General features: G+C 37.0%; 1 protein-coding gene across 4 annotated transcripts in view; it reads left to right on the top strand.

Moving 5' to 3' along the window:
* VPS13B (vacuolar protein sorting 13 homolog B) overlaps positions 1-15364 on the top strand; it is a 382845-nt gene that overhangs the window by 159297 nt on the left and 208184 nt on the right. For 3 of the 4 annotated variants that reach the window (XM_060775658.2, XM_067467340.1, XM_067467339.1), the window contains exons 21-22: positions 5759-5900; positions 10089-10219. In XM_060775658.2, coding sequence (XP_060631641.2) covers positions 5759-5900; positions 10089-10219 — 273 coding nt within the window. Of the gene's footprint in view, positions 1-5758; positions 5901-10088; positions 10220-15364 lie in introns of those variants that run through there. The other variant, XM_067467341.1, reaches the window with a different exon arrangement.

Below are 15364 nucleotides of genomic sequence, written 5' to 3'. Positions count from 1 at the left end.
GCCAATCCAGGATTTTGGGGTCAGTTTTTTGTCTGAAAATTTTAGACATATATATGACCATATATTTATAACAGACACCTTCATGAAAAAAGTTTTCCATTCAAAATACAGACTGTGCACAAAACATCAGTAGCGCAAACTAAAGGTTGGTTTTTGGTCCACAGTATTTAACTCCCAGTTGGCATGCTTTATTATTTATTAATTTATTATATTTATATCCAATCTTTCCAGTGAGCAGCTCATAGCCTCCTACATATGATCTTCCTCTCCTCTACAATTTCATTCTCATAAAAGATCTCTGAAGTATTGAGCTGAAGGAGAGCAGCCAAGGAGATCTACTGACCTAATTGGCTAAATGGGAATTTGAATCATCATTGCTGCTGTTCTATTCAAACATTCTAGTCACTACATCACGCCGATCCATTTGGCACCACACGCTTCATTTTAATCCATTTGGATGTAAATTTTCCTAATTCATACATGAAGATCTTTAATTTTAGATTTTAATAGGATTAGAGAATACTATAATTAGTGTTTAGGAAAAGCCAAGTTGGGTCAGTCTAGTGTTTGTTAAATTCTAGTTGATTTTCCAAGAACTGCATGTGGTTGTAGCCACATAAATCCCATTGACTTCAACAAATATAAAACCTCTTCCCCAACTTTGAAAATATACCCCTTAATGCTTGCTTTGTGGCTTTATATGTTTTCCATAGCAATGCATTAAAATGGTTAGATAAAAGCCATGTAATTATTTTGCATTCTGTATAATCCTGTGACTGTTTAAAAGAAGAAGGGCAAAAGCATGTGTCTATATATCTTGTACTATAACCATCTGGTCTACATCAAGACAATATTTGCAGTAAAAAAGTACAGTAGTGTTTTGGATTTGTTGGCATCCCTTGAATTATAGTTCTCTGGTGGAGACAGAAAAGTCCCATTTAGACATTGTATAGAGAGAAGTCATATGTAGAACAGGGCTATTGTGCCTTACTTCTGGCCTTCTCCGGGATGCTGAGCATCATCTTACCACTGCTCAGTTATAGATTAATTCAGCATGGCATTGGTATTCATTCTTTTTAAAAGGACGTTGCAAACATTAACCTAAACTATAGAGAGTCCATGGTTTGTTTAGCTGTTTTGCTTGTAAAATACCAGTTAGTTGAACAGGAGTGACTAAGCAGCGTATTACTTGATCCAAATATAACAAGTTACTACAGAAGCTTTTATTCATCATTACATTTAAACCAGCCCATTGACCTTTTTTTTCAGTTTAAACAGCCATTAATATTGATAGTTTAAAAATCATTGAAATAGTTGTGACTATTTTAGCTAGCAAAACAGTATGTATTGTTCAGGAGACTCAGAGTGGTTGTAATGGTTTGAATGTTGAACTACAACTTAGAAGATCATGGATTGAATCCCTGGTTAACTATGACAACCCGCTGGGTGATCTTGGATAAATCACACACTCTCAGCCTCAGAGAAAAACAGAGAAAGGCAAGTTTCCTTTGCATAGATCTTGCCAAGAAAACCCTGTGATTATAAATCAAAAATGACTTGAAAGCACGGAACAACATAATTATTCAAGAATCGAATGCAATCCACAGATTTCTAAAATACCAACTGATCAAGTTTCTTACATTGTTTTCTGAGACATAAAGTGAATCTATTGACCGATCTTATCTATAGTATTCTGAATGTGAAAATTTTCACATTCTATTGCAATGCAGACAGCTACAATGCATTATGATCCAGATGTTTTGTAGCCTTCTCTAGTACTTTTAAAACAGAGTCTTTCAGAAAGTGTATTCTATTTCTTTCTGCCCACTCTAGATTTTCTAGCTTTATTTCACATCTCCATGTTACTGAATTAGAAAAGTGCTTTCTGAACTCTGGGAATTTTAAAAGGTGGTTTCTGATAGGGAGAACTACTGAGAGAGAGAAACAGATTATCTAGCTCAGTCTCAATCTAGTTTCAGCCATTACAGGACAGAGATAGCTTTTATCACCTTGTTGGACAGTGGGGAGTGTCCTCCTCTTTCTTCTGCTGAGCCTCTCATCAGCTTTCAGTACCATTACCCATGGTACACTCTTGGACTGCTTTACTGAGATGGTGATTACAGATATTATTTACGGTGGTTCTGGAAGAAAGTGATACCTCGTGGAGCATCTTTAAGCTTGGATTTGTCTCCCATTCTATTAAATTTCTACAAGGATCTGTGGAGAAAGGTTCTTGAAGTTTGGAGTTTGGTGCCATACCTTCCCACCACCAAACTTGAAGGCAACTATGTCTGTTCCAAATTGGTGCTTGGCATCAAGTAAAGGTAATCAAATTGAACCTTAATCTAGCCAAGACAAAGGTGCTCCTTGTCAGTTGAAAAGTAAATAAGGGATTAAGTCTCTTTAGGAGGGAGGAGCAGTGTATTGAAAATGCAGGTTTGTAGTTTGAGTATACTCCTGGACTTCACCTTGAGCTTGGATGTTCAATGGTGATAAAGAGTACATCTGCACAGTTAAGATTCATGCTCTAAATGAACTTCCTGGAGAAGTCAGATCTGACGATAGTAGCCTATGCTTTGATTTCATCCTGTGTAGACAACTGTAACACATTCTACATGGGACTACATTTGACGAATTTTAGAAACTCTGACTGGTGCAAAGAACTCTAGCGAGGTGGTTGACGAGGCCTAATTAGCAGAAGCACACAATTATCTTGCTTTCAGTAACTCCACTGGCTGCTTGTCTGCTTCAAAATTATCTGACAGATTATATCTCTCCATGTAAGCCTGTCTGGGCCCTGAGATCCTTGTACTACCTTCATAATAATTAACTGTGAGAATGTATGAGGGCTTTCTCAAGAGCTATCCCAGTCACTGGAAGTCTCTACTTAAGGAGGCTAGAATGATCCCTTTCTTGCTGTCCTGTTGATAGGGAAGGTTTTTTTTTAAAATCCCACAGGTTTTTGAGAACTAAAGGTTCTTCACTATGATCCTTATGCATCATTAAATGGGTCTTCCATCTGTCCAGACTTCATATGGATATTCTGGAGTTGAGTACTGAGACCTCCACTTCCTACTGTGCATGCTCCTATATACCAAAGTTGCTCTCTCCCAGTTCCTTTTTTTTCCCACCACTCAGGGAACTTGGTACAAAAAATTATCCTCATGAACATATGTTGAGTGGCTTTCTTTGTTCTTGTGTTTGTTGTTTCTTCAGAAAAATCACCTTTTTAATTGGTTTTTTCATTTAGTTTTATGTGGTATTGAAGGCCTTCTTCAAGAGGCCTATCACACAGAGGTAAAATTTCCCACAAGACAATCACTTGCAGTGACTCTCTTGTTGGGGGGGGGGGGGTTATTTGATGTATACATGACAAATTTGTAGGAGATTTACTCTTTGGGAACAGCCTCTTCAGGTTACAAACAAGATATCTCAAAACGGATCATTACACTCCACCTTGGCATCCATTTGCAAGACCGCATTTCTCTTGGTTTCTTTATCAAAATTGTTGTCTTATTCTCCAGTTTTAGTACGAAAAACACCTCCGTTGTTATCTGCGGATCATTCTGTCATCATTCTCTAATGCTCTCCCAGATGTTTTGGACTTCAGCTCCCACAATTCCTAACCGCTGATAAGTTGATTGGGATTTCTGGGAGCTGAAGTCCAAAACACCTGAAGGAGCAGAGTCTGAGAAACACTGCTTAACAACTCTTCATATTTCCTAAAACAGCTCTCTGACATCATTATTATAGGTTGTTGAACAATTTGAATTTGTAATTCTTATACATGCCCCCAAATGACATAGTTTTCTTATAGACTCCTAGACAGGTGCTGTGTTTTTCAATGTTAAGGTAGCTGTACATAAGAGATAATGAATCAGTATAATTTCACTTGCAACAGACTCTTTCTCATATTATCCAGCTGTGTTTCAGTTGTCATTTAGAGTTGTCATTTGCCATTTTTCTCCAGCTGCAATTTCCTTTTGGGTTTGTGGCTATAACCCAACATCTTGATCATTTTCCACCCCGTTTAAGATTGATCTTTCATTTACTTTATTGCTACACCCAAGATTGCCAAAAAGCTGGCAAAATTGTATTGGGTGTCATCAGCATCAACTTCAAGCCTGAGTTCAGTGAGCAAAGATGAAACAGCTGTTTCATTGTCCAGATCAGCACTCAATATATGGCTGTAATTTTTTCCAGCTTTCTTGGGCTGTGATATCTTTGTTACCCCCCTTCATTTCAAACAGTATAGCATATGACTGATCCATCTCTACCATGATGATGGTGTCTTCAAGCCGTATTTTGCGTTACCTGGTCATTCTGTCTCAAGCATTTTTTTCAGGTTTCCAGCTTCCTTCATATTGGGTATAGTGGCAATAGTACATGTAGGAAGAGATGGCAGGTTTGCCTTGTTTCATAATTTAATGAGACAGTTTTGCATTTTTTAAAAGCAGAAATTATATCCAGGTATACTTTGGAATTCAAATGACATGGATCAAAACATAATATGTACTAGACTCCAGAGTTGAATAGAAGAGATCACCTATGCCTTTACTGTTACTACTAGGATTTAGTTGTGCTTACACTGTCTTTGGCTATGTCAGCAATATTCTTCTGGAGACCTGAAAGCATTTAACACAGGGTTGGAAATAACATAGCATTCCAGATATTGAATTGCAGTTCCCAACCTCCCTCACCATTGGAGAACCACTAAATGATTTGGAGAATCACTAAATGCCCACCAAGATGTAGCAAGTGCCATTATAGTTTTCCAGTGAAGAGGAGTAGGCAACTTACAGGGTAGGCTGCACCACTCAGCCATCTACACATCACCTTAAAAAAAAGAAAGAAATATTTTGATTTGGAATGCTAGTTATTGTAGGACTCACAATATATAGAGAGACTAAAATAAATGGGAGAGGGTCTCTTCCAAAAAGAATTGATAATTAGGGAGGTGTGCTCTGATGGAGCTGAAATGGACACAAAGGCACCAGTTTTACCAAACGTGATGCCAGTTTTAAAGAGGGTCAAAATATAAAACTCTAGAACCTACCTTTTCTAAGATAGAGGCATGTCCAGCTTCTAGAGGGGCAAATTCAGCAAATTTGTTTCCTGGCTTACGAGAAGTAGTAGTAGTTGTTAATACTACCGTTATACCTCTAATTAATAGCTACCATACGTATCCGTGACCTGCTCGCCCCACCAGCTCAATAGATATCTTGAGCAATGATCAATCTATTTGCCCCAAGGAACTGGGAAATCGTTATTTCTATTCGATGTTTGATATTTTGCCTTATATCTGTTACAACAGGCTGCGCTTTTTATTTAATTTTAGTTGTTAAGTTGTTCATGTTTATATGTTGAGTTGTTAAATTTTGTTATTATGTATGTATTGTTGTTGTATTTGGGCATTGAATGTTTGCCTTTTATGTTTGGAATCCACCCTGAGTCCCTCCGGGGAGATAGAGCGGAATATAAATAAATATTATTATTACTATTATTATTATCATTATTTAAAAGCAGGAGCGATCGCTGGCTACATTCTCTGCAATTAGTATTTCATCATTCGATTTTTTAATATTTAATTTGCTTTGGCTAACTGTGTGCTTTAGTTATGAAGTCAAAGCCCTTTCCTGAAATTAAGATGATGAGGTAACTGCTTATAATGCCTCTTCTGTGGTGATGTGAAGTATCCTTTCTGATATTCTGTTTGGAGGTATTAGTCACTGTGTTTTCTCCTCTCTGCTTCGTACAGTCTGGCTCTGTATCTCTGGGGACACCAGTAACAAGGAAAAAAGAAGATGAGGTCTCAGTTGGAAGTACACCTTTGCCCAAGCAGCAGTCAAATCAGGCCTCTGAATATGCCAGCAGCCCTGTCAAAACTAAAACTGTAACAGGTATGTTCTATTCTCAATTAAATCAAGCCATTCTCATACCACTTTTGCTCCTTGAGAACTGTGTACAATCCAGCACGTTCAGTTTCACAAATATAGTTGGATGCATTTTCTCTATTAATATGGTGCTTTATAGTATTTAAATGTTTTCAATTCATATCTAGAAATAAAATAACCTTTTCCTAACAAATTGCAATATGATTATACAATTATTTAATATTTCTTATTTTTCAATACAATAGTGTTTCATATCAAGAATATATGTTCAAAAAGATAACTATAGCAAATGTAATAGATTTTTTTGCAACCCAACTTGTAGTATAAGCAAAGGAAAATGCAGTGTCGTGGCAAAATGTGGTCTGGAATCTGGGTTCAGATCCTTTTTCATCCATGAAGCTCATGTAATCTGTTGCTCCCAACCTATTCTGCCTGGCCCTCTATTCCTTGGCTTCTTGGAGGTATTTGTGTGAAATCAGATACTAAATTAGGTGGACCTTGAGTCTGATCTGGGCTCTCCATATTATATTCTCATTACAACTTTCTTGTAATACCTGCTGCCAATCTTGAGTTTTCCCAGTGTAACCTACATTTGCTTTGAGAAGACAAACTCGCTGTAACAACTCTTTTGGTGTTGCTTAAGTGATACCCAGAGACTGCCTCTGTGTCCGGATAAGGACATGGGAACAGTAGTATGTTTGGGGCAGCAATAAATCCTATATTCTTCTGCCATAGCTTAACAAAATTGTTGATGTCAAAAAATAATAATTTTTTTTACATCTTTCAAACAGTTTGTGGGTTAATTTCAAATTATACTGCTAGGCATCAGAGCTTAAAATTAATGGAGTAAAAATATGCAGTTGCATTATGATAAATTCTAGGAACTGAAATTCCAATAATAACAACATCAACAATACATTTTATTTATTACCCACCTCTCCTCATGGCTCAAGGCAGAAGGCTTGAAATTCTGCTTCATTCCTCTTTGAAACTAATAACATTTATGACTGTAACAGAAAAAAGGGGGTGGAAGTGGGAAAGGGTTATTTATGTGAAAAAATAAAAATGCCCACTGCACACGAAGAGATCCCACCACTTGCCCTGTCTTTTCTGAATTCTCAGTATTTTTTTTTCAGCTGACATGTTTTTATTCCTCTGCTTTTTGGAGACAGCCAAAAGGTTATGTCATCTTTGGGTCAAGACCTACCTACTCATTGCAAAATATTCCCCAGCCCTCTGTTTTCCTTACTGAACATTCAGCAGAACTCCGGAAATGTAACACTTTTTGAAATGTTGTAGAACACTGTTTGTAGTTTATCCAAGGATTTGTCTCATAAACTATTTTTAACATTTGTTCAATATATAACAACAATGAAATATGTGCACTAAGTGATATTAGAACATATTTTCTTCTAGCTCTACTGTTTATAACCATCAACAAACAGTTGATTTATCTACCCACTGTGTTTCTTAGCTATCCGTGTTGTTTGAGTCACCTAGCAACAATTTTAAGGGGGGGAAAAGAAAAAGATATATGAATGAGAAAAAAGGAAAGCATTCCCATCTGTTGCAAGAGATTCTTGAAAATAATAACCTCCAGAATTCTCATATATAATCAATCATTTTCTCATGACAAGAGTTTGCCAGGGACACAACAGAAGGTGTGAACTCCAGTTCCTGCATGTAGCCAAAAAAGTATCAGGCTAAACTATTGGTTGCTTCAAATTGAGTGAAACATTTCTAGAAAGTTTTAAAAATGTAGAATTGGAGATAAGGTGCAATCAAGTTAATGATCCTCAGTATGTTTAAGGAAATCCTGGCCTTGGGAATTGTACAGGAAATAGAGGAAGCAGTTGATAATAACAATCATTCCATTTGTTACACCTTGTCTTATAAGGTTTCACTAAGGTGGTCTAATTGCCTGGAGGGATGCATTGAGGCAGCTTTGGAGGCTAAGTTGATTGTTTAACTACAAGCGGATGGCTTCTGAATTTTTCAAGTATGCAACACTCAGTGGAGTTTTTGAAGCCATGCATTGGTCATATAATACTCTGAGCTTGCTTCTGTCTTTTCTGTATTCACCATTCCTCCGATCTGTTCCCTTTTCCAATTTTATCACATCTTTTGGAACCATAAGACCAAAATTTTATAGTTAGTTTCAACTAAAAAAAAGCCTACTGAATTTCTTGCACAGACCTTACAATCAATATGAATAAAGCCAAGGAACAAGCATTAAGATTAATTCTATACAGTCTAGACATTCTAGGAAATTCAGTGCCAGAATATAGGTGTTTCTTATTTATTTCCTTCTTGCTTAAAACCCAGCAAGTAAATGTTATTGGAAAGCAAAACTTTATTTTTTTAAAATGTTACATTTAAGCAAGTTGAGGAAATAATTTGGCAAATGATAAATCACTCAAAAGCACTTAAGTAGGTAAATCACACATTCTGTCTAGTGATTCGGGGTTACTGTTTGTGTTTGCCTGCTGTGCAGTACTTGCTTGAACAAGGGTACCATATTAACTAGACATAAGGAAAACAATATTTTTATTTAAATCTGATTTTTTCCTTAAGAATTACAGTGGTAGAGAAACATGTTCATGTATACTTTTCTCATTTTGGCAATAGTCCATTGTTTTGTAAAGGTTCTGTTTCCAACCTGAACTATTGACTACCATAACTTTGTTGTTCTTTTATTGGAGAACATTATTTTAATGTTTTCTTTCTTCTGCATCAATGTTTTTATCCTTTGAAATTGTTCAAACATACCATATTTGATTAATAATAAAATTATTGCTATCATGCCAATATCGCACAAAAGAATGCAGTATTCATAAGCTTTCATGCAGGCTTGCTATGAAGAATTTGCAAGATACTTCACAGGCAAAATTGCTTGGATCTACTCTTGAGTTCAGTGTTGTACCCAGTGAATGCAATTTCCATACCTGCTTGTCCTGTATTATTGGATGAATTTCAGTTTGGGCAGCCTTCCAGCTCCAGGAATTCCCAGAGAAAATAGATTACCTAGATCCATTTCAATCTTGCCAGATTACTAACTGGGACTATTTATAGGGAGCGTACCATTCCCCTATTGAAGCAGCTCCACTGGCTCCCGACAAGTTTCTGGGCCCAATTCAAAGTGCAGGTTATTACGTATAAAACCCTATACGCTTCAGGTCTAACCTATTTGTGAGACTGTATCTTCTTCTGTGAACTGGTGCGGGCCTTGCGATCTGCTGGAGAGACCCTTCTCTCAGTCCACCACTGTCACAGATGCGTTTGGTGGGGGTGAGAGAGAGAGCCTTCTCGGTGTTGACTCCCCAGCTCTGGAATGCCCTCCCTATAGAGATTAGATTAGTCCCAAATCTCTAAACATTCTGTTAGAACCTAAAAACATGGCTATTTACATGGACCTTTGACTTGAAGTAATGTACTGTAGTCATGTGATGATGCCGACCATTATTATTTGGCACTTTAGTCTGTGTTTGAAGAAACCCAGTGACCCACAAGTATGCCTGTGTTTTAGAATTTTTAAAACTTTTAATTGCATCGATTGAAGTTGTCCATTGTTTGTATCCAGTCAAATTGTGTATTATTTTGATGATATGTAATTCTATTTTATGTGAGGCAACTTGAATGCTTTGTTAGCCGCCCCGAGTCCCTTCATGGAGATAATAAAGTTATTATTATTATTATTATTATTATTATTATTGCTTGGTCAAGATTTGGTCATCTTGGCAGATGATTTATCCAGGGAACTGGGCAGAGGGAATGCATTCCTATAGGTTGGACCTCTCAGTGGATTTTGATACAATCGTCATGGTTTTTTCTTGGAATGAGACTTTTTTTTTTTTTGCTAAAACTATTGAATTTTATACTACTGCTAATACAGTTTTCTTGGTGTTTTTAAGATAACCAATACAGATTATATGCTATACTTATTATTTTGCAATTTAAGTAAATTTACGTATTTCAATGAACATGCAACAGAGAAGATAACTGAATATACTAAAAACCTGAACCGTGACTAAGATTCAGTGAAATTAAGGCATAGGTTGATTGTGATTACTTATAATCCCACTTCTTTCAGGAACATTTAATCAGAACTAATTTAACTTTGATAGTGGCTTCTATATATATCAGATCAAGCATAGTAGATTCAAGAAGTTGGTTTATCTTCCCTTTATTTTTAAGAATCGAGGCCTTTATCAATTCCAATGAAAGCCATGTTGAGCTCACTTGAAACCTGCAGCAAAAGTCCTGAAGAAAGAATGAAAGAATGTATTGGAATAGTGTGGAACGCAGTGAAGCGCCTTACACTTCAGGTAAGATATACCTGTAATAGCTTGAGTACGGAAATTAATATGTATTTAAGTAATAAATATTATCTAGGATCTTCATTTATTTTCGAATCTAAGGCCAGAAGTTCTATTGCCTCAAGCAATAGATTTTAGTGTTATTAAAAGGGGACCAAATTGATAGTGATTTAAGCTGTTGTATTTTTCCTGCTAGGTATGAGGAGAAGTACTTGTGGAATTTTCTAACTCTTGTGCCAAAATGTGTCTCTAGGCAAATTTGCACTTGGGGTAGGGTGGGTGGGAGGTACCATCCATAGGCTCCTCTGCTTTAGTCTAGCCACACTGAAAACCCGCTAAAATAAATTGCCAGATTTCATCTGTAAAGAGAATGTTGAAGCTGGATTTTACTACAAAGCTGTCTTGGTTCAAATGGGAAGATGACTAAATGTAATCTAATGAAGTCATGTATGGTCTCTTTTGATAGTAATGTGCATTGTTATGTATTTTATACAATCCTTGTTTTCATGCGTATCTTACAGACTTTTACATTTCTTTGATGAGATATATGACCAACTGGATAATGGGTGTACTGCATTATTGTATTTATATAGGTCTATAGGTCTGCTTCCCAGTTACACATTGAAGAAAAATATTGATGCAAAAATTAATTTACTGCAATATAATAAATTGTGACAAGTTCTTGGTGGTGTGGGGCTATCAAGCCACCTTGTCTGCCTCCTGCGGAATCTGTATAACAACCAAGTAACAACAGTAAGAACAGACCATGGAACAGACTGGTTCAAGATAGGGAAAGGAGTATGGCAGTGCTATATACTCTCACCCGACCTATCCAACTTGTATGCAGAACACATCATGCACTGTGTGGGGCTTGATGAATTCAAGGCTGGAGTTGAAATTGCTGGACAAAATATTAACAAACGTAGATATGCAGATGATACTACTTTGATGGCTGAAAGCGAGGTGGAGCTGAGGAGCCTTATAACCAAGGTGAAAGAAGAAAGTGCAAAGCTGGGTTGCAATTAAACATAAAAAACCCCAAGATTATGGCAACCAGACTGATTGATAACTGGGAAATAGAGACACTTACTTCTTGGGAAGAGAGCAATGGCCAATCTCGATAAAATAGGGAAGAGTAGAGTCATCACACTGGCAACCAAGATCCGCATAGTCAAAGCAATGGTATTCCCCATAGTCACCTATGGATGTGTGAGCTGGGCCATAAGGAAGGCTGAGCGAAGGAAGATAGATGCCTTTGAACTGTGGTGTTGGAGGAAAATTCTGAGAGTGCCTTGGATTGCAAGAAGATCAAACCAGTCCATACTCCAGGAAATAATGCCAGCCTGCTCACTGGGGGGAAGGATATTAGAGGCAAAAATGAAGTACTTTGTCCACATAATGAGAAGGCAGGAAAGCTTGGAGAAGATAATGATGCTGGGAGAAAATAGAAGGAAAAGGGGCCAACCAAGGGCAGGATGGATGGATGGTATCCTTGAAGTGACTGCCTGACCTTGAAGGAGCTGGGGGTGGCGAGGGCTGGTCCATGTGATCACGAAGAGTCGGAAGTGACTGAACAAATAAACAACAACAACAATATTTTGCTCCATTTCATTTCCTCACCACTTTAATTTGAAAAGATGCCAATATTACTGTGGGAGGCATGATAAAACAACAAGGTTCCTGCCTTGTTAGGAGTCTTACCCAAGTGGATGTTTCGACCATCTGCAAACAGAGGGAATGCATTGCATGCCTCCAGCCCTAGCCATGTCACAGGAGCATCAGGGGTTGGGGTGAAACAGGAAGGGTGAAACAGCAGCAGGAAACTGCAGACATAGAGAAGTGGGAGAGAGAACCTATACTGATTCAGGAAAATGAACTCTGTAGTTAAGCATGGATCTGAAATCTATAATTTTAGGGAAAATTCAGTGTTACTATAGCAGCATTTTTATTTTCAGGCTGCTTAACTGTTACAGTATCCCAGTATAGGGTTTTTTTGTGGTTTTCTCCAGCTTCGCTAGTCTTACTTGCAGTGTTGTTAGAGAACCAGTTTTGGATCTTTCCTAGCTTTATTGTAGTGTCCAAGTTCTGCTCCCCCATTTTAACAATGCGATCCTGTCTTTGTACAAAATTCTGGTACTTTGGCCTTGTCTCCAGAATCTACCCTGGAAACTGTATTTGTATATAGTGATTTAGGGCACAGACTTTATCTCATGACAAATATAGATTGAAAAAGTCCTTAGTTGTCAACAGATAAATCAGAGCTTCTTTGTAACTTGAACTCCTTTGAGGATTGTTATTTCATGTGAATTTAGAGCAAGTAAATGCATTCGGAAGACAAAACACCTGGGAAGTTTACTTCGGATCCAAGGCTAGTGTTTACTTAGCCTTGTCTGGTTTTTGCTCATGCTAATATCCTGCATGACAGCTCAGTGTCGTTTAAGCCCTTATGATGTCAGTGGGAAATAAAGCTTCTTTTAACTTGATGGTTCAAAAAGGTTTTTTTTTGTAGATGTAAGTCTCTTGGCCATTACAGTGTGCAGAAGGGAAGTGTTCACTTTTCATGTGTTCTTGATACTAATCTTTGCTAGAGTTGTGAAGAAACATAAACAAAATTGGTTGTTAACTGTTACTCTCACTGAAACTGAGAAGTTTTACAATACAACCAAATGAGTTAATTATGAATAATAGTATGCTGAGTGCCATGTCAGTCCACATGGTTAGTGATATATTTCAGATAAATATATTATTTTTAAATATTCCTAAATATTTTAAATGACCCACCTTAGTAAATGTAGAAGTTTCCCCTTAACATTAAATCTACTTATGTACAACTCTGGGAGGTGGTGTTCATCTTCATGTCTAAGCCGAAGAGCCGGCGTTGTTCGTAGATGCCTCCAAGGTCATGTGGCTGGCATGACTGTATGGAGCACCATTAGCTTCCCGTGGGAGCAGTATCTATTGATCTACTCACATTTGCATGTTTTCGAACTGCTAGGTTGACAGAAGCTGGGGCTAGCAGTGGGAGCTCACCCCACTCCCCGGATTCGAACCACCAACCTTTCAGTCAGCAAGTTGGCAGCTCAGCAGTTTAACTTGGTGCAGCACCGGGGGCTCCTTGATCCATCTTAGTTGCTTGAAAATACTTGACAATCAGCAGAAACTATGAAAACACATTTAACTCAAAATATATTGAACTGAAATTATAATGTTAGTCGTGTTGTTGCAAGTAGTTGAAATTATGATATTATGATGTTAGTGGTGTCACTTGTTTCCTGCCTAGGTTCATGTTGTTGTGTGCCTTGGAGGTCCTATGATTTTAATGTATTATAATATGTTTATGTTGAATTGTTTAATGATACAAAGAGTTTAATGCACATTGCTTTATTTGCATTGTCATATTTATTGTTAGCTGCCTTGATTCCCAATATTGGGAGAAAGGTGGGATAAAGTGAGTGAATAAATAAATAAGATGAACCCATGTGAGCTTTTTCTTTTGCCTTCCTGAGACTGATAGTGTGCCTCTGAATTTGCCAGGATTTCCTCAGTTCCTGCTCATGACTCTTCTAATTAGGGCTGAAAGGCATTTTTAATCGGACATTTCCATTTCTTCTATGGAAGAAGAAATGGAAATATCCGATAGGCATATTCACAAAATAGCTATTTGGTGTATCCTTTGGCCATGTTCCTTTTATAATATGTGATTCATATTTCAATCATTGTAATAATTTCCAAAGAGGCAGTCTGGTTTAGAGGTTTTGAGTGTTGGACTTGGATGGACTTGGAATCCGAGACCAGGATTGAGTTCCCCACTCATCCATAGAAACACACTGGGTGACCTTTGGTTGCTATGTTTCTTTTTTGTGGTGGCAGTGGGGGGAGGGCTCCTTTTGTTAAGTATATCTCTTATAGGCCATAGGCCACTTCATTTGGTGCACTGAGTATTATATCAGTTTCAGGTGTATATACATACATATGGTTTGGACTAGGATGTTTAGACATAGACAGTGAGTCAGAGAGAAATTGAATGTAGAAAGTAGTACCAAGTGTAATTTCTTCAGATAGGAGCTAGCATAATGTAGTTGTTAAAATCATGAAAAGTTTGCAGGAAAGAGCTAATCAAATTTTGAATAACAGATGAGTCACTGAGCAGGTTATTTAAATCCTGCTTTCTCAGCCTTGAACTTGTATGTGAAATATTCAGATTGCAATACTGGCTTTAAAACCACCCTTAATGATTTGATTGACTAACTGCTGAGAAAATGTAAACAAAGTTTTTTTTAAGTATCAAAAATAATAAATATTAAAATATTCAAACTGATCATTCTTAATAATTGTAAGAAACCAAAGCTCTGTTTCAATAACTTGTAATTTTTGTTTAGTTCATTGTAGTTCACGTTACGTAACACGGATATTTTAGCTTCTTCCTAAAGTCAAATCTATTATTATTAGTGTAGAAATTGGCATGCATTTGCAGATTATACATGTTGTCAAGTTCAGAAAATAAATATTGTATGTTTTATTTACATTTTCCTTCACTTGGTATATATCTACAGAACAGACCAATGACGGCATGTTGGCTTCATTGGTCTGTTATTAGGCAGTGCTGCATCACAAGGTTGGTAGTTAACATAATCAACATAGGAGGTGATTCTATTTCAAGAATTTGCAGTAATTCCTTGTCTTTAACACACAAGTATGCTCAGTATTGGCAGAAGAACACGTTGCTACCAAAACTGAAATATGATCCTTGAAACAGAAAAGATGTTGCCATGGAAAAATGAAGTAACACTCAGTGCAGCTGTGATGCATTAATGAATAGGATTTTTTTTTTACAAAAACGAGATCATTTGTGTTTGGTGTGGCTTAGAGGGTCCCAACCAGATGGTTTCCATGAACAGGATCTGACCCCCAGCTTGAGGACTTCTTACTGGCAGATTACTTCATTTTCTTTCCTTTGGATTGTCAGATCCTTACATTAATGTAAGATTTACTGCTCCAGATTTATATCCAGTTATATAAATCAGTCACATTTCACATTGAATTCACAATTTTAGACATACAGTTTAATACTTATTTTTAAAGGTTAAAAAGATTTATTTGATAGTTTTAATATAAGCTATTGATGTAACATTAAGAATACAGAACTTTAAAGGT

The sequence above is a fragment of the Anolis sagrei genome, chromosome 4 (assembly GCF_037176765.1).
Source record: "Anolis sagrei isolate rAnoSag1 chromosome 4, rAnoSag1.mat, whole genome shotgun sequence".
Classification (NCBI taxonomy): Eukaryota; Metazoa; Chordata; class Lepidosauria; order Squamata; family Dactyloidae; genus Anolis; species Anolis sagrei.
This window is presented reverse-complemented; position numbering and strand designations above follow the sequence as displayed.